At 38.7% G+C, this 17,657-nt stretch overlaps 1 protein-coding gene across 3 annotated transcripts; it reads left to right on the top strand.

Annotated features, from left to right (window-relative positions):
* The first annotated feature begins 8,163 nt into the window (after positions 1-8,163).
* On the top strand, positions 8,164-14,655 carry LOC137957747 (calcium-dependent mitochondrial ATP-magnesium/phosphate carrier protein 2-like). 3 transcript variants are annotated; one of them, XM_068805176.1, is made up of 6 exons: positions 8,164-8,411; positions 9,081-9,558; positions 11,503-12,288; positions 13,195-13,285; positions 13,391-13,819; positions 14,375-14,655. In XM_068805176.1, the coding sequence occupies exons 2-5, from the start codon at positions 9,084-9,086 to the stop codon at positions 13,581-13,583; spliced, it is 1,545 nt and encodes a 514-aa protein (XP_068661277.1). In that variant the 5' UTR covers positions 8,164-8,411; positions 9,081-9,083; the 3' UTR covers positions 13,584-13,819; positions 14,375-14,655. The 3 variants fall into 3 exon arrangements, with proteins under 3 accessions (XP_068661277.1, XP_068661276.1, XP_068661275.1); XM_068805175.1 differs by having other exon boundaries at positions 9,050-9,558; XM_068805174.1 differs by having other exon boundaries at positions 8,164-9,558.
* Positions 14,656-17,657: the final 3,002 nt, after the last annotated feature.

The raw sequence follows: 17,657 nt of genomic DNA, 5'->3' as shown, positions 1-17,657 counted from the left end.
TAAATAATGAATATTTTTGGTTTTGAAATGGAAGCTCATAAATAGGAAGTGAAAGGAGGTGAGTGAAAGAAGAGAAGTGAGGAAATAGAAGGGAGAAACCCTAACCCATGGGAAAGAGGAAGAGTAGCAAAGAAGCAAAGAAGAGAGGCTAGAGCTGAATGCTCGAACCCATGCCCCCATTCCTATATTTATAGTTGCAATATGAAGATTATAATGTCAATAATACCCTTTAGGGTTATACATGTTGAAAGAAAAAAAGACATACAAGGATATACACCAGCTTGTAAAATTACAAACTGATGTCACATCTTATTGGAGAGTTGTCCTACTTACCATAATGCCATCCTACACATGTGGATGTATTTTAATACTCTCCCTCAAATTGGTATTTGTAACTTCAACTTGCAAAGAATCTTGGTCAAGAAACTTGTGTGGTTGAAAAAGATATTTTGATCTTGTAGATATTTTGATCTTGTGTGGCTTGAAAAAGAAATTTTCATGGCTCTGCTTGATTCATCTTATTCTTGTTCAAATCTTGTTTATAGTCTTCATCTTGTTCTCTCCTTTATTTGGATATTTTGGTCACATAAAATTTGACTACCACAACACGTGGAATTCTTCATTGTTGGTTACCTCTTTCTTATATTTCTTCTTCTACTTCTCCCCTCCATCAAACTAGAGATCTTTTTATTATTTGCAAAGAAACCATACTTGCTCAAAATAATAGTGAGAAAAGAAAAACCACCCCTAGCTCAATGACAAAGCACCAACTCCAATCTAAAATTTACACTCAAATTTAAAGGCAATTTGGCCCCTTTTAGGACAATGAAAAATTTTACTTACTTTTTAAGGGTATTTTGAGTAAGGGGCGAGTTTGTAAAAAAGAATAAAAGAACTTAATTAAGATGGATGTTGGGTCCACTCCTGATCTATGTAGGTAGTGGATTTGTAGGTATTGCTCTAAAGTGATTTAAAAAAAATACAAATTAAAGAAAGTACTCAGAGGAATTAAGGGTGTGAATAAAAAGATAACAACTTTCATACTTCAAATAGAAGAATTACATAACGAAGCTCTTCATACTTCCAAATAAGGAGGAGACATTTTTAGACCAATAGATGGATAAAAAGTGATTAGGTTTGTTTCAAGAGGGAGATAAAAAGTAATTCTTCTATGAACATGCATGATTGAGAAAACTTTTAACAAAAAACTCAAATAAAGAAAGTTTTGAGATGGAGCATAATAATAAAAAATTTCTAAAAACATAATTCTCATGTAAGACAATTGTTCTTTTAATACAACTTGACCAATTTGAAAAAAATATATTCAAGAAAGAAATTTTGGAATAAGGGAAATTTAACACACTAATATTTGGAATTTAGAATAATTTTTTTTTATAATTCTTAAATTTCATACTTCTTTTAAGGAAACTCACGTAATAAGATATCAAATAAAAGAAACTCTTAAGGAAGAAAAGATGTTCAAGTTGATAAAATCTTGACTAGAGTTTGAAAACAAATGGGAAAATTAGTTAAACTAATATTATCAACTCAAAAAATGAAGCAAAAAATCGGCTTAAATTCGGATTTTTGCATGCAATAGGTTATTAGCATGACCTTTGATTCTTCTGATGTAGATATCTCTTTAGAAAGATCGGATTGAAAAGCAAATGAAGCATGTGTTGACCAAGTACCAAGTTGGGTCCTCCACTCTTTGTGCCATGCAATGGAGGATCCTCAACTTGCTGATGTAGCCAGCTCTTATCAACCTAAATAGGATTTGGGTATGAGAAATCTGATTCAACCATTTGATCCCAATTTTTTATTCTTTTTTTTAATCATTTTAGGACAAATGATATATATTTTGTCTTCAAAATATAGCAAATATCGAGCCCTACCCCTCATAAAACCACAAAATTGCAACCCAAGTTAGATTATTCTATGCCAGATTCATAAAGGAGCATTTGGATTGTTCAAGGCTGTCTTAAAAATTTTGTGATTATTGATCATATTATCCAACTCCAAATTTAGATGACTCAAGGATGGATAAAATATTATGTAATTTCCCAATGGGTCATTCATAAGATTTTAAATTAAAAATTATTTTTAACGGCACTAACCAGACTACGTAGAGGTTATCTGAATAATCGATTTGTTTGTCTCTTTGTAAGATTTATTTGTAATTGACTGGTCGTTCTTGTTAGTAAGGAATGACATTTGTCGCTCTTTGAATACGAGTTGTGGATGCTTGGCACTTAATGGACGTTGGAGTCTCAACTGCTGGGTGCAAACCGATGAAGTAATAGTTTGAATGATTTTTGGGTTCTTTGGCTGAAATTTTGTTGGGCATGTTTGAGTGGTTCGTTTAGATTCGTACCTATGAATACTGTTTTATTTTTTCAATTGATATCAATGAATCCTTTGCTTTTGTGCAACAGGTCCTCAAGGGGACCCATGTCAGTTTTTATTTGAAGAGACTGTTTTTGACAAATTTACATAAGAGGAAGCGTGTTCTCGGAAGTGGTTTGGTGAGAAGAGTAGCAACTGACACTGGTTAGAAACTGGGACGAACGGAATCTCATCGTCCGGTGGAAGAGTAGTGGTTGGGGCGAACGAAATTTCATCATCTAGTGGAAGAATAGTGGCATTGTAGCGGCTAGGGCAGACATAATAACATCGTCCGGGGAAATGCAACAACACTGGTAGTGGTTAGAACGGACAAAATTACATTGTCTGGGGAAGAGCAGTGGCACTAGTAACGACTGAGAAGAGCAGCAACACTAGTAGTGGCTGGGGCGGATAGAGATGCATCGTCCGGTGAAGAGATGAGGAAAACCAGCAGCACTGGTGAGCCTGCAGGTGATGGGCAAAGAGTCAGCCTAGGGTTCAATGCTACAGAGGTGGGGCTTGGGGTTTGGATTCGATGGGAGAGAGGCTGCTTCTACGATCAGAATCAGCAAGCCCCGACGGGTGAGGAATTGGACTAGAGACGACGGTGGGAAACAAGATGCAGTGGCGATGGCAGACGGTTGAGCGAGAGCTTTGATACCATGTTGAATTTAGGAGTATAAAATAATAATTAATATAATTATCATTGATCATGTGTACATTATTTATAGAATTACAACAAAGATTATAGGTGATTACAACTCTATAATTTGAGTTTGTCTCTAATTTAATTACTTACAATTTGAGTTTATTTCTGTTTCAATCACCTTTTATCTTTATCTCTATCAAGGTTCACGGCTCTTCCATCGTGGTTTCCACATCAGGAACTGTGGAAAGGGAAAACATCTGCCTGAATTTGATGATATTATTTTGAATTTCACAAAGATGTTGTCAATATTATCTTAGTGACAAAACTAATAGGCTTCGTGATAGTAAGCTGCAATTTTAATTTCTCTGAAATAACAACAACAATGAAATGGTTCTTGCTCTCTATTCTAGCTTACCTCCTTTTCTTTTGTTATCTTATGACGAGTAGAATAGTTTTCTGCTATTCTGTAGCTTTTTGTCAACTGTGTTGGAAATTTGACGTATGAACCTGCTGTTTCTCTCTTGTCTCAGACATAATTGTTTGACTACTTTGCATCGTTTATACAGATTACAATCAGGAAGCCCTGCAACTCTTTACTATCGGCAGCTTCCACTGAAACTCATTTGTGCCTTTCATCCACCTTTCGTTGTTCACTTTTTCTTTTTCCTCCGAATATTCATCGAGAACTGTCTCCTGCTTGGTCACCTCTAGTTTTAAGTTGAAAATTTGAGAAGAAGTTCATAATGCCCTAAAGAATAGATTCTTAGCTCAAGTCTTCCATTTTTCTTGTGGTGTTGATGACTTTGTCATTTTCCAATGCAATTTACTTTCCTGTTTAGTTTCTGCAGCCTTATTCTGTCTCTTCTTTATTTGCTTTGTTCTACTTATACATAGTTACCCTCTTGCTTATTTGCATTTATGTCTGCAACAGTTTAGAATCAAACAGTGTTCACATGAAAAAATCTTCTACATTCCCAGGAAATTGAAGCACTATTCTCTTTGGACAATATTCACATCAATTATCCTACTCTTAACTGTATATGCTTATGCCGCACTGCCTGTCATAATTGATGAACATGGATGGAAAGGTTCTGCTTTTTTGTCACCTCTCTTTATTCTGGGACCTGGATTGGTGCTGAACAAGTTTTACTATGATATTACTTGTTTCTTCTCAAGCAAACCAAGCTCAGAATATTCATGTATCTAAGCATATTGTTGTTGGAAACTCAGCTATTTGTCCAGGTAATGTTCTTAGTCAGCACCATGTACTTGGATCAGAAACACGAGGTACTCTCACAAAATTGCCAGATAGTTAGGGTGTGTTTAGAACACAAAAAGTGGAGAGAAAGAGAAAGAGAAAGAGAAAAGAAAAGAAAAGGAAAAAAAATTCTTTATATTTTTTGGATGCCCATATAAAATGAGAGAGAAAGCGGAAGAGAAATATAGTTTTTCTTGTTTTGATATATGTGGAAAAAGAAACCATATGCACTTGATGTTGCCACACAGGAAAAGTAGAGGGAAGGCCCGGTCTCAGTTATATGTCTTGCTAATCTACCACCCTACTTGGATGTTGCTAAGTCATAGGTACTTAACTATGCTTCAAAACCTTCTTTTAATGATGTATGTGCAAACATACTACAAATTCTAGGGAAGGAGTCCAACAATCAATCAAAACAAGTGAAAAACTCAATTATGTTTTCCCAAGGGAGAGGGAACAATGGTTTTGGTAGAGGTAAAGGAAGAGGTGAAAAAAATACCTGGCAGAGGAAGAGGTAGAGGTGGGAATGCTCCTACTTCTAACACTGGTGATCAGCAAAGGAAGCATACCTTTTGTGGGCTCAACTCAACAACTATCTAGTTGAAAATTATTGAAACTTACATGGCAAACCACCTTACTTCAATGTTAATCAAGTATCAACCTCTACTACATCTACCAATAGTGAAACATCCTTAGAGTCCTCCAGAGGAAGATTGACTCTATAAAAAAAGGATCATGGATTGTGTTGATTTTAAGAACTCCATGGATCACATCTTCGATAAAGAAGAGAAGGAAGAAAAGGGAGAAGAATATGGTTATGGACTTAATTCAAACCCTCCCCTTAAGTTCTATTTATAAATGATTAAAGTATAATATTACAATTACACCATTCAGCCCCAATAATAGTGTAGAAGAGACATAAAACATAAAATGATTACATCAATGACACCCTAATTACATCATATATTCTAATACTCCCCCTCAAGCTGGGAGATAATGAAAGTGATCCCAGCTTGAACAAATAACAGGGATGTAATAATAATCTCCTTCATCCCAGTTTCCCAAAGATAATTATGAAACCGGGCACAAACTCTCAAAGGGTATAAATGAGTGATAAAACATAAGTCAAAACCAACCTCAAATGATTTCGAAAAAATATAGTGCTAATAACCACTAAAGTGGGTAATGCCTATCGTTCACAAGATGACGATAAAAAACCCAAAGGGTACCAATAAAAAGTCTCAATGGACTTAAAAACACCCATATATATAAAAAGGGCAAACCAAAGGAACACTCCAAAAAGGGTTCGCCAAAGGGGTAAGTGAGAGACAAATAATTGATGATAGGAGAAAGATTGCCAAATAATAAAAGGGTAATGGGTAATGAGGAAGATAAGATGAAGAAGTCGGGGTCATCATGTGCTTAATTTTCCTAAGTAATTCAAATTTTCATCATATGAACCCAAGGCAAGCATCCGAGGAGTCCTTCTTTAATAATAAAATCTCAATCAAAGAGACACAATAACAACAATAGTAATGATCCAATGCCTAAATAACACGTATCAAATAATGAAAGTCCTCAAGAGTAATAAGGACACATGAAATAATTTGCAGCGAGTCCATATTTGAATAAGCAAGTTGTGCACCAAATAATAAGTTGAGGGTTAACCAAGGCAATAATCAAGTCGAAGTCAAGTGACCGAGTCAAGATTGAGTGAGCTCGAGTTAAAAAACCGAGTTACACCAAGTCGGTGTTAGACTAATATAGCCGAGTCGCTGGAGGATTCGGTAGAGTACTCGAGACCCGGATCAGTATAATAGAGGCAGAGAGGGGGCAGAGTAAGGCTGACTCGAGTCCGAGTTGACCCCATCCAAGCTAACTTGTTGGTACTGAATCAATTTGAGTTAAACCGGTCTGGGTAGATAAATCAGCATTATTCAGTAATTTGAGCCTGATTCAGCTTAACACTGTAGATTAAATTCAAACAGGGATTAATGCGACTGACTAAATACAAACCCAGTCGTTGAGTCAAGAGAACCAAAGATCAATGAGTTGTCGAGTCTCTGTAATTGGCAAAGAAGTAATAATTATGTAGAGATAAATCAAGAAGATATCATAGCATCGTTCCATGAGGATCAATCCAATCCAACACCAGCGAATACACAACCACCCAATAAAGGAGATAAAAACAACAACTTCCTAGACAAAGTTATTTGTGATAAGGGATTAGCATAATCCCTCCAGTTATTGGATAAGATCCTATTGGATTTATTTTATGTTATATTTTTTTTCTTATGTAAAACTTATCTTTTCCGTTCTAAATTGTATAAATACCACTCATAATCAATTGTAAAGGTGTGGTTCAGTTCAATATCTAACATGGTATCAGAGTAGATTGATCTTCTGCATTTGCCATCCTTCGAAAAAATTTCGCTTCCTCTAACTCTCCACCCGTAACTCATTCTATGTAACACTCTCCCAAGTTGAACCACCGGGATGATGCACTCTTCCATTCGTCCATCTCACCCTCTCCCACCATTGTCACTGGTCTGATCCCTCTCTCGTCACCCCACACCTCACACTTGTGCCACGCCATGCAAGACTTTCCCCAGCAGAGCCATTGCATCTATCGCCACCATTGTCGTCGTCGTCAACCTTCGCTAGCTATCAGTATCGAGTGTCATTATTCCATATCGTTGGCGCCCACGCATAACCCTTCGTCCTCCTCTGTTTAGACCTTCCCCGAGCCATCACCACCGAGCTCCGCCCGTTGCACCTCTAAAACGTCAACAGACCACCAAAAGCTCATCTCCCATCACTTGACGCCGCACACTTGTGTCGTGTTGTGCAGGACTTTCCCCCAACCGAGTCATCGCATTTGTCGCCACTATCGCCGTTGATGTCGTGGTTAGCCTTCGTTGGCTATCCGCATCGACTGTCACTGATGCCAACCCAAAACCCCTTCTTCCTCTGTTTCAGTTTCGATCCTTCCCGAGCCATCACCGCCGACTCTACTACTGTCACCCTCATTGTTACCATTCTAGTGCCTCCGTCGCTTCGTCTGTCATCATCCCGCCGTATTCCAACTCTTTGCTCATCGCCAAACATCGTCGTCATCTTCATTCGACCATCACCTCCGTCGATGCCATCAACCTATAACCCTATTGATGTCGTCACGACCGTCATCTGTCACCGCCGCCACCACAACTGCCACCCGTTGTAGTCACAGTCGCCGTCGGTTGGTAGATCCCCCACCCGATCTGTATCTCTTGTCTAGCTTCCATTAATCAGCCTAATTAATCGAAACCCTAAAAGGGAATTATATGTCCTACGGTCAATGTGGCCCATGAATTCAATATTACCCAATCTACCATTAATCAGCCTCATAAATCGAAGCCCTACAAGGGAATTATATACCCTACAGCCAATGTGGCCCATGAATTCTATACTACCCAATGTACTTGGTTTAATAAATCGAAGGCCTCCTATCCCTTGCTTTGTGGGGTCTGTTTCTCCTTTTTCTTGTGGACCAGGAAACGGTCGCATTGCTTCCCTTCATGTGAACCAGAAGCCATCGTGAAGGCTCCGAGTTCGACGCACTTACTAACCCAAAAAACATTTCTCTTCTCTCTCTCCTTTTCCCTTGGAGGCACTAACGCCATAACAAAAATCTAACTATCAGATGGTCAGGATTTTCGGACAAGGAAAATGGACTAACTGGGCAAAGCTATCACTGGCCCCACCCCATCCACCTGTACGGTGATAAGGACGCGAGCCGCAAAATCATTTCAAGAATCTATTTTCTAGTAAAAGGAAAGCGGGATTTCCTGGGCTGAGTGCAAAACTCCCGCTACACCAGACATATCCTACATTCATCCCACGCTTGATCCGACAAGATCCCCTTCTCTTCTCTCTCTCTCTCTCTCATGGCGTCTTTCCTCGGCCATCGACTGCCCTGGCGGTCCGCCCCTCGCCGGCTCAGCTCAGACCAATTCCGCCGGAAAAATGAACTGAACTAGGGTTTCCGACGTACTCGGCGGGCTCTGGAAGGTGTCTGATTCCGCCTCGGAGCTTGTCGCGGATATGATCGAGCTTATTCTTCTGCATTGAACAAATTAGGTCAAAATTCCTTGGAGTTAAACTCAGTTCGATATTCCGTCTTTGAAAGTCTATGACCGTTGGATTACCGTGTTGTCTGTGCGCGGTGGTTTTCTATTTTGACGTCGAGTTGAACATGAGGTCTTTGCCGTGCGTCCCTCGCTTCCAATTCTGAGTACTATAAATTCTGTTCTATTTTGAGGATTTGAAGTCATGTTCCGGCTCTTTTGGCGTATTGGTTTTCGTTGAGAATTAAATTGATATTTGGGCCGGTTTAAATAGTCGGACGGAGATCATATTATGTCTGGTTCCGCTTTTTTTATTTGAATTTTCGTGTGTTTTGTTGTTGCTCTGCGCCTTTCTTTCTTTGTTTATGTTTGTCCTAGATTTTATCTTATAGCTTAAACTTTGGAAATAAGAAGCGCCTTTCTTTTTTTTTGCATGTCTGTCGGTTTTCTGTTGCTCATTCTTCTAGCAGTTTTTGCTTGTAATTGAAATGAGAAACCTGCTTTTAACGTGAGATTTCACAAACGTTTCTCAATTTCATAAACAAATTCTACCTGACAGGGTCCGAGTCATTTTTGTATCTCCTAACCTTGAGGAGGCCCGTAGTTTTATTTTGGTTTTGATCGTATTCTCTGTTCCATTTGTTATTGAAGGCTAGGAATTTTGCCCTCCTGTAACAATTAGGGAATGTCTGGTGCGAGTCAGGCGGTTGAGCATGTTGGACTCCCAAAAATGGAGACAATGTCGAATGTTGAAAGCGGAAAACAGCGAACTGACAGTTGCAGCCCTTGCAATCCTGTCAGGAAACCAGGGTCTGTCACCTTGGATCACGTTCTATTGGCACTGAGAGAGACGAAAGAGGAGAGGGAGGTGAGACTTCGTAGTCTTTTTAATTTCTTTGACGTTGCAAATATTGGATATTTGGACTGCGTGCAGATAGAGGCAGGTTTATCAGCTCTTCAAATACCTGCCGAGTACAAATATGCAAAGGATCTTTTAAAGGTCTGTGATGCCAATAGAGATGGCCGTGTTGATTACATTGAGTTTAGAAGGTATATGGATGATAAGGAACTTGAGCTGTATCGCATCTTCCAAGCAATTGATGTGGAACATAATGGATGCATCTTACCTGAAGAACTATGGGATGCTCTTGTTAAGGCAGGTATGATGTAATTTCAGCAAATCAACGTTTTTCTATCTTCCAATGCGTCTAATGTTTGTTCAGATCATATATTACTATGTTGAGGAAGAATAATGGGCCTGCTATGCGCTTTAGTTTATATGAGTTGACAAGAAATTTTTTATCATGGCCGCGGGACATGAGTCTTTCATAGGATATGCTGGAATAAAATGGAGAGTGGTTTTCATTTAAACCTTTTTGTTCTTTGACAAAAGGTAAAATATTAGTCGAGGTTTCATAAGACCTTTTAACTGCCCTTTGCAGAGATTTGTTAGGTGAAGTAGACACCAATGACTATTCTCAGCATGTGAAAGCTATTTTCAAGTCTTTTGACATTTTATTGCATCAGTGGATGGGGTCTTCTTATGAGAGAGAGAGAGAGAGAGAGAGAGAGAGGGAGAGAGGAGTGGAGGGAGTTGAAGGATTCTTGTGCCCTTATGTCTAAAGATGACCTAATTGTAAGTGGGAATTGTTGGGAAACTCTTCAACCAATTGGCTTCTCAAAATAAACTAGACCCTAACATGCTATCTATCATCTCATAAGAGATGAGTTTCACCTTATTCATGTAATTTCTATTTTCTTTGCACCGAAAGAAAAAAAAAAAAGGATTGCTGCACTTTTTTTTTGTTTGGTAATGGAAAAGCTCTTTCCTTAAACCATATTTCGTAAGATCTTCATTATGCCTCTGTTATGGGCAGTAATTTTTAGCTAGATTCAGCAGACAAGTACTTTCTCAAAAGGATACCAATATTTGCTTAAATTTTAATATTCATCAGGCTCCATATACTGGATTCCTAAAGTCCGAGTAAAGGTGAAACCCTGTCAAAAGTGATGTTTGGGCATCTGAATAGATATTGGTGATATCAGGTGCTCGGTGAATGGTTCCATCTGCCCTTACAGAAAAGATACTTTGTGGTGATTAGGAAGATACTTGTGAATGCATTGGGGCTGAGATTTCATACTTTTTAGCGTAGTCTGTATTATGGACAAATGGTTAATCAATATGGATCATAGCCCGGGGTAGTAGAACCTCTCTTTATGAGTTATGACAAAGTGAAGTGACCCATGTCTTCATCATACTTGTCTAAGCCTTTTCCAATCTGTGTTTGGGTTGAGCACATGAATGCTTTTGCTCCATACTATTCAATTATTGAACACCATTGTCTCTGTTTGGAGTCCACCACTTCCACTTATCTCAATGTAGCACTTTGTAATGGTCTGCCAACCTCTCAATTGTACTCAGTTGCATCTATAGTAAGCATGTCCCAGCAATTTAGATGACCGTCCTATTGTCTGACTAGATTGCCTACTTCCACATTTACTTTATATGCTCTATTTTCTTCGTGCTTCTGTTTTTGTTTTCCTGGTTTTGCTACAACTACATCTCAGGATTGTAACCTATATTGCACTATCTTCTGTGAATGCTGCTCTTCACATAAAGTGTCTTTCTAACAGCTCTTTTATAGAACGGTCATGCACTTCTCACATGGTTGTGCCTATGAGATTGCTGGTTTGCTTAAGGAAATTCCCTTGCTTTCTTCATTTTTGTCGGAACAGTCTCTTAAAGCTCCAACCCCCACCTCCCATGTTCATGAAGCTAGAACTTGGAATTAAGAGTGGAGTTTTCTTGAAGAATATAGTTCTCTTTATTGTGTATAGGAGTGAGCTTAACCCAACTGATAGTGTGAGTCTATCTTGAGTGAGACACCTGGTAACAGTGTTCGTCCTAGTGGTTATGACAGAGGCATGGTTTTGGCAACACTGTTTCTCCTGCTCATGAAAAAATAGTACTGGTCTCTTATTTTAGATTTAGAGAGTAAGTATCTCTGCTGTAAGATGCAGATTCCATTATGATGTCTGGATGGTTGTACTAACACATTCTGGTGATCTTTCATTTTATAATCTGAGTCGGTTGTCTTCTGCAGGTATTGAAATTGATGATGAGGAGCTTGCTCGGTTTGTTGAACATGTTGACAAGGACAATAATGGAATCATAACTTTTGAAGAGTGGAGAGATTTTCTTCTTCTGTATCCACATGAGGCCACCATAGAAAACATTTATCAATACTGGGAGAGGGTTTGTATGGTTGATATTGGAGATCAGGCTGTTATTCCGGAAGGCATCAGCAAGCATGTTCATGCTAGTAAATATCTTATTGCTGGTGGTGTAGCAGGAGCAACGTCTCGTACTGCAACCGCTCCTCTTGACCGTCTAAAAGTGATCTTGCAAGTACAAACAACCCAGGCCCGTATTATCCCTGCGATAAAGGAAATCTGGAGAGAAGGTCGTTTCATGGGATTTTTTAGGGGCAATGGATTAAATGTCATGAAAGTGGCCCCAGAGAGTGCAATTAGGTTCTATGCTTATGAGATGCTGAAGACTGCTATTGTTGATGCAAAGGGTGAAGATAAAGGTGATATTGGAACTGCTGGGAGACTTTTGGCTGGGGGTTTAGCTGGTGCAGTGGCGCAGACGGCTATTTATCCAATGGATTTGGTGAAAACTAGGCTTCAAACTTACACTTGTGAAGGTGGGAAAGTTCCTAAATTAGGGGCTCTCTCTAAGGATATTCTTTTTCAGGAGGGTCCCCGGGCTTTCTACAGAGGCCTGATTCCATCTCTTCTTGGTATTATTCCCTATGCGGGTATAGACCTGGCTGCATATGAGACATTAAAAGATATGTCAAAAACACATATACTTCATGATGGTGGTAAGTATTTGGAGTTACGCCTCTGTCTTATTACTTTCCCAGCTCATTTCTTCTTGCTTTCCAGATTAGATGTAGAAACTGCATGAATGTTTGAAAAGTCAAAACTGTATGCCTTTTTTGGGGTTCTTGTGTTCTAGACTGCAAGGTGTTAGTTGATACTCCAAAGTTTGCTCCTGAAAAGTCAAGAAAATCATAATTACCATTTTGTTGTGTTCTTACATTTAGCTTGTAGATGTTCAAAAAGAAAAAAATATTCTTTGACAGAAATCAACTGTTTTCTCTTCAATGTGGGCCTATGAGATGCTATTCCAATATGGTCCCATTCTTTTTCTTTTGAGCACAAATGGTCCCATTCTTTTCTTTTTTTTTATCATTTTTAGCACTAAAGGTCCCGTTCATTTGAAAGTACCAACTGCTCATACGCAGACCGGCTATTTAATGTCTGGCTGAGGGAATGTTCCACATCACATGAACTTGTCTGACATTGAAAAAGGAGTACTGCAAGCCCATGTCATAGTGGAGATCTAATTGTTGTTGTTGAGAGTTAATTTCATCTATATGAACATCATATGCTAATTGATGAAGGGGAGAGTGAGCTGGTGGGTTCTTGAATCTTAAGGATTTTGTTAGATTAACCCAAAAGAAAAGGGCATAAAGGAATTTAGGATTACCCAACATCGACAATGTATTAAAATTTTTTTGTAGTATACCATTTCTTTTCTTTTTTTTTAAATGGGAATTTACCAAATTCAACGTCATACTTTTCATTATCTGCTTGTTCTTCAATACACTGTCACACTAGATCTCTGGAGAAAACACATTGAAAATTTTGTAGAACATAACTTGTAGCATTGGTTCTGCTGCCTCAATCGAAATGTGACCTTAAAATTATTTTCTTTAATTTAGAACCGGGCCCGCTTGTGCAACTGGGTTGTGGAACAGTGTCGGGAGCTCTTGGAGCAACCTGTGTTTACCCCTTGCAGGTTATCAGAACAAGGTGAAGTTATGGCAGTATTTCTGTCTTCCAATATTATTTTTTTGGATTGGCCACTATTTGCTTGTGCTATCTTTGGAGATGTTAATTCTTCCAACTGGTGTACAGAATGCAAGCTCAACGTGTTAGTAAAGGTGAGACAAATAAGGGGATGGCTGAAGTATTTTGGAGAACCCTCCAGCATGAAGGCTTTTCAGGATTCTACAAAGGGATCTTTCCCAATCTTCTCAAAGTGGTGCCTTCTGCGAGCATTACTTATCTTGTTTATGAGAGCATGAAAAAGAGTCTTGACCTTGATTAAAAAGGGGATCTGGCTTTACATGATGACATATTGTTGAAGTAGCTAACTATATAGAGTTGATGGTGCTGACGAGAATAAGATTACTAATTGAGTAGGTGTGATTGCTTCGGTTATGTTATGTAGGTGATACGCTTTTTGTCCCCAACAGGATGAGTTTTTTGTAAGGTTCCTTGAACTAGTAACAGTCAAATGCTCAAGGATATGTACTCCACAAATAGTGACACCTGACTTGCCAGGTAACAGTTTTTCCTTGGACTATTGATTTTTAATGCTTGGTGTATTAAAGTCAAGACTAATGACATTTATGTGTTTAAAAAAGTAAGATGTATTTTTTTAGAAGGAAAAAGAGCTAATTCAAGAAAAGTGGTAAGAGATATATTTGCTTGACTTCCTTACTGCACATCATTTACCGCGACCGTTTGTTTCAGGCCCAGTACATCAATGGACAACCTCGTCTGATAATCTAGAGTTTTTCCTTTTAGAAGTAAAATCCATCTGTCATTAAGTACTTTAAACAAATTGCTTGGTCTTATAAGAGCAAGTTTATACTGTCTATGTTATAATGTTTTACTGGGGATTTTATTCATCAACCTTTGTTAGCTGAGAGATGCAACTCCTGGCACAGCTTCTCACTAGCATAGAAGTTGTAAATTTAGTAACTAAATGAAGAGATTTTGGTATGTTTGATGCATCTGTAGACAGTACAATGGCGGAGATTCTGTTTTGGGTCTCTACCTTAAACTCCTAAACACTTTGTGACTCACATTGTTTAGTCCTTGTGTCTTTTTCAGGCAAGTTGCTTATCAGCAGGAGCAACATTCCACTTTCAAGGACCAAATTGTTTTCCCTTGACAGGCACTTTCTTTTGAACTCTGTATTTTATTTCAATTGTATGATACAGAAGGCTAGAGACGGAATAGTTAGTCTTCCAATTTTTGTAGTTGATCCATTGATGCATTATAAAATTCCTAATAGTTGGAATTTACGACAACTCAGTAGAAGGTGTATGTGTATCTATTCATATTTCTCCCTCAAGCACAGTGAAAATACTGATACATGGTTGGTAAACAGATTCTTTTGCTGTATACATCTGTAGTTGGACTTCCCAAGTGTTCATTGTTAGTGTCAGTGCAGATATGAGAAAGACAGACCAGCCAAAGCCAGAATATACTATTTTGATTCCAGTCTAAAGCTAAATTTCCTGCATTAGCAGCCAGCTGGTTCCTCTTTCTGTTTGTTGATTTGTTTTTTCCTCTCTGCTTTCTAATTCTATTCCTGCTTATTTGGTTTTTATTCACATAATTTGCGTTTACTTAGTTAAATATATAGAAATCAGTTTGTCAAGTTGATCAATTCTGTAATTTGAAACGGTTAGTTTCCGTAGTCTGACAATCCATCACCCTGCTTCCAATTGTTACGAGTTGAATCAACTTTCCACTATGATCCTGAAGGTACTTTGGTTGAAGAAGTTGTGCAGGTTTCCTCAGTCTGATCGATATGGTTGATTCACGAGTGGGGCCATTCAATTGTATTGACCTTTTGGAAACAGGATTTGTTAGGCCTGATACTGATTAGCAAATAGTGAATTTCTCTTGGTTCATATCTCAATACTGAAACGATAAAACCTTATCTTCGACATCGTCTGTATTGTAAAGTGTGCAGTATTTAAGACAGACTTAAATGTCACTTTCCAAATCCCTGTTGGTCATCCAACTTAACAAGTAAGAGAGCACCTCCATTGAAGAAGAGACAAAAGCTTCACATTACATAAAGACGCGGAACGTCATCAACCAGAGGAAAACGTAAGCCATCACACTCAATACCAGTTAATCTCTTCTGCATGGTTGCCATTTGTATTACTTTAAACCGCTACTCCCTTGAAACGATAACTTCTGCAGCAGCTCGTCGACGATGAATGCCATTTGTAAGCATCCAAGAGTGGAAGTGCTAACAGTTTCAGACAAAAACGCCGGACTTGTTTTAGCATATAATCCTATCGATTTTGCTGCTTTGAGCATCAAATAAGACACCTCTTGGTTTCCGTCAACGAAGCAGTCATTACGAGGAGTTGAATTATCTCTCATTTTATGAACATTTTAATCTCCTATCAAGTAGGAATTTATTTGAGATAAATTACGGCGAGCACGCCAAAATGGACCATTCGTCCATCACTTAGATCGATATACCTGCAAATGCAATTCTATATATGTTGTCCATGGTTTGCTCCACCTATCTCCTTTATAAATTGAGTTATTAATTTTTTTGATTAAATAAAGATTTCCTACTATGCCCTGGGAGCTGCGATCTCCTGTCACGACGTAATCCCTCGATGGATAACGAAAGAGGAGCGACCTGCTCTTGTCCTTTCCATCTCACCTCTGCAACCTGTGAACCAAGAGAAAACCGAAGAGGAGACGCAATTTGTTGGAATCCGTCCAAACTACCTTGACTCCACGAAGCACCTCCCCTACTCGTTAACTCTCTCTATTCTTTTTCTTTTTTGACTGTCCCATCTCCGTCTCTGTCTTCGGAGAAATTGTTTTAATCATATATAACAGACCAAATGACTTCTCTGCGTCGCCGGATTAGAATTCAATGCCTCGTGCTCACATTTCTCTACTCCCTTCTTCTTCTTTTTTGAGCTTGCTTTTCAACATCAGTCATAATTTACTGGTTTTAACACGGATTTTCCCATTTGGTCTCCAACGAAAAGAAATACTGACAGACAGACAGAAAACCCTTGTAAACCACAGGGACAAGTGATTACAGGATGATCTTCTTATGAGATCTTTCGTTCGTGAAACTACGTTTCCCTTCCTTGTTCCAAAACCTTCTTCTGAGTACTACATTACGCAACACCTGGATTTCAGATGAAGCTTTCTTAATAACTCTTCCGAGTATAAGAGCTGCGCAAGGGACGGAGAAAACAAGGAAGGTAATTTAGGTCTCGTAGGAGAGAAGGATGAAGAGATTAAAGACCTGTTAAACAGACAATGTGACTAGCCTTGCTTAATTAAGAAAATAGACACGTAGAGAGAAATAGCCAGTAATCACCAGATTAAAGTATCACATTCTTTGTGATATCACATTCTAACTAAAGTGCATTCGTTCTTGGCTGCACGAAGCCAATTCCACAAGCTTTTCCAGGTTGTCGACTGCTTCATAACTCTAAAACCGAGTGCGCCTGTCATTGAAGCACTGCGCATGGATAAGCCCTGGGGATCTGACTCATCTTATATATGCAAGTCAAATAGAATTGCCATTTGATGATTTGATCGTTGCATTGGGTTCTTGTTTGACTGATTCGTTCCCTACCTTTTAAACCCTTCAAAGCATTCAAGGCAGCTGATGCAGCAACAGGAAGATTTCCACGTCCAGAAAGTACTACTGTCCAACCTCTTTTAATTTCTTCCTTCGGCATTCATTGTTGCTCGGAAGCTTCACGGAACGTTCGTAGCCTGAAAAAGCAAACCTTGTAGATTAGGCACATCCGGCTCTAAAGCATAATTCTCCTGGACATAATATCATTCTCCTCTTTTATCCTTAAGAAGTATCATGCGAAATTTCTATGAAGAAAAGTAAGCTTTTAGTGGCTTAAAAGTGCATTGAGATTCTTTCCAAACGAGGACTGGCTAGCTTTGATTGCTTCCATTAGAAGACTGGGTCTACAAAGGGATCCTCCCCACAGGTTTGTTACGCCTTTGTGCTCGTCACTTGTCAGTAAAGTTCCCCATGACAAAAGCTGACGTTTTCTCGGCATCAAGCTTGATCCAGCGCAATTCAGACCTCTTAGAGTCGCAGATAAAAGTAATCTCACATAGCTTAATGTAAAAAAAAATTCATGTGGTTAGTGGAGAAAAGGTCTCCAACTCTTTACAGTGATTCTGAGATGCCCAATTTCACATTCAACAAAAGGTTGCGAAGGCCACAAGAAAGAGATATCTTGCAGTAGCTTTCTTCTATTCTTTTTAAAGGTAGACAGAGATTTGTTGTTTCTTAGTGTGAACGTTTCTTCGACCTCCCCAAAAAGAGTTCCTGTTTGAAACTCAATTCCCACTTCGAAGCTGATGAAAA

Source organism: Aristolochia californica, unplaced genomic scaffold, assembly GCF_029961685.1.
Source record: "Aristolochia californica isolate CCGP_79_NKW_82.1479 unplaced genomic scaffold, dmAriCali1.0.hap1 SCAF_1, whole genome shotgun sequence".
In the NCBI taxonomy this organism is placed as follows: domain Eukaryota; kingdom Viridiplantae; phylum Streptophyta; class Magnoliopsida; order Piperales; family Aristolochiaceae; genus Aristolochia; species Aristolochia californica.
This window is presented reverse-complemented; position numbering and strand designations above follow the sequence as displayed.

Bases quoted from the DNA above. Each gene is read 5' to 3' on its own strand.
- LOC137957747 (XM_068805176.1), top strand. From the start codon at position 9,084: ATGTCTGGTGCGAGTCAGGCGGTTGAGCATGTTGGACTCCCAAAAATG. The intron at 9,559-11,502 runs GTATGATGTAAT...TGTCTTCTGCAG, and splicing joins GGATGCTCTTGTTAAGGCAG to GTATTGAAATTGATGATGAG. The intron at 13,286-13,390 runs GTGAAGTTATGG...ACTGGTGTACAG, and splicing joins TTGCAGGTTATCAGAACAAG to AATGCAAGCTCAACGTGTTA.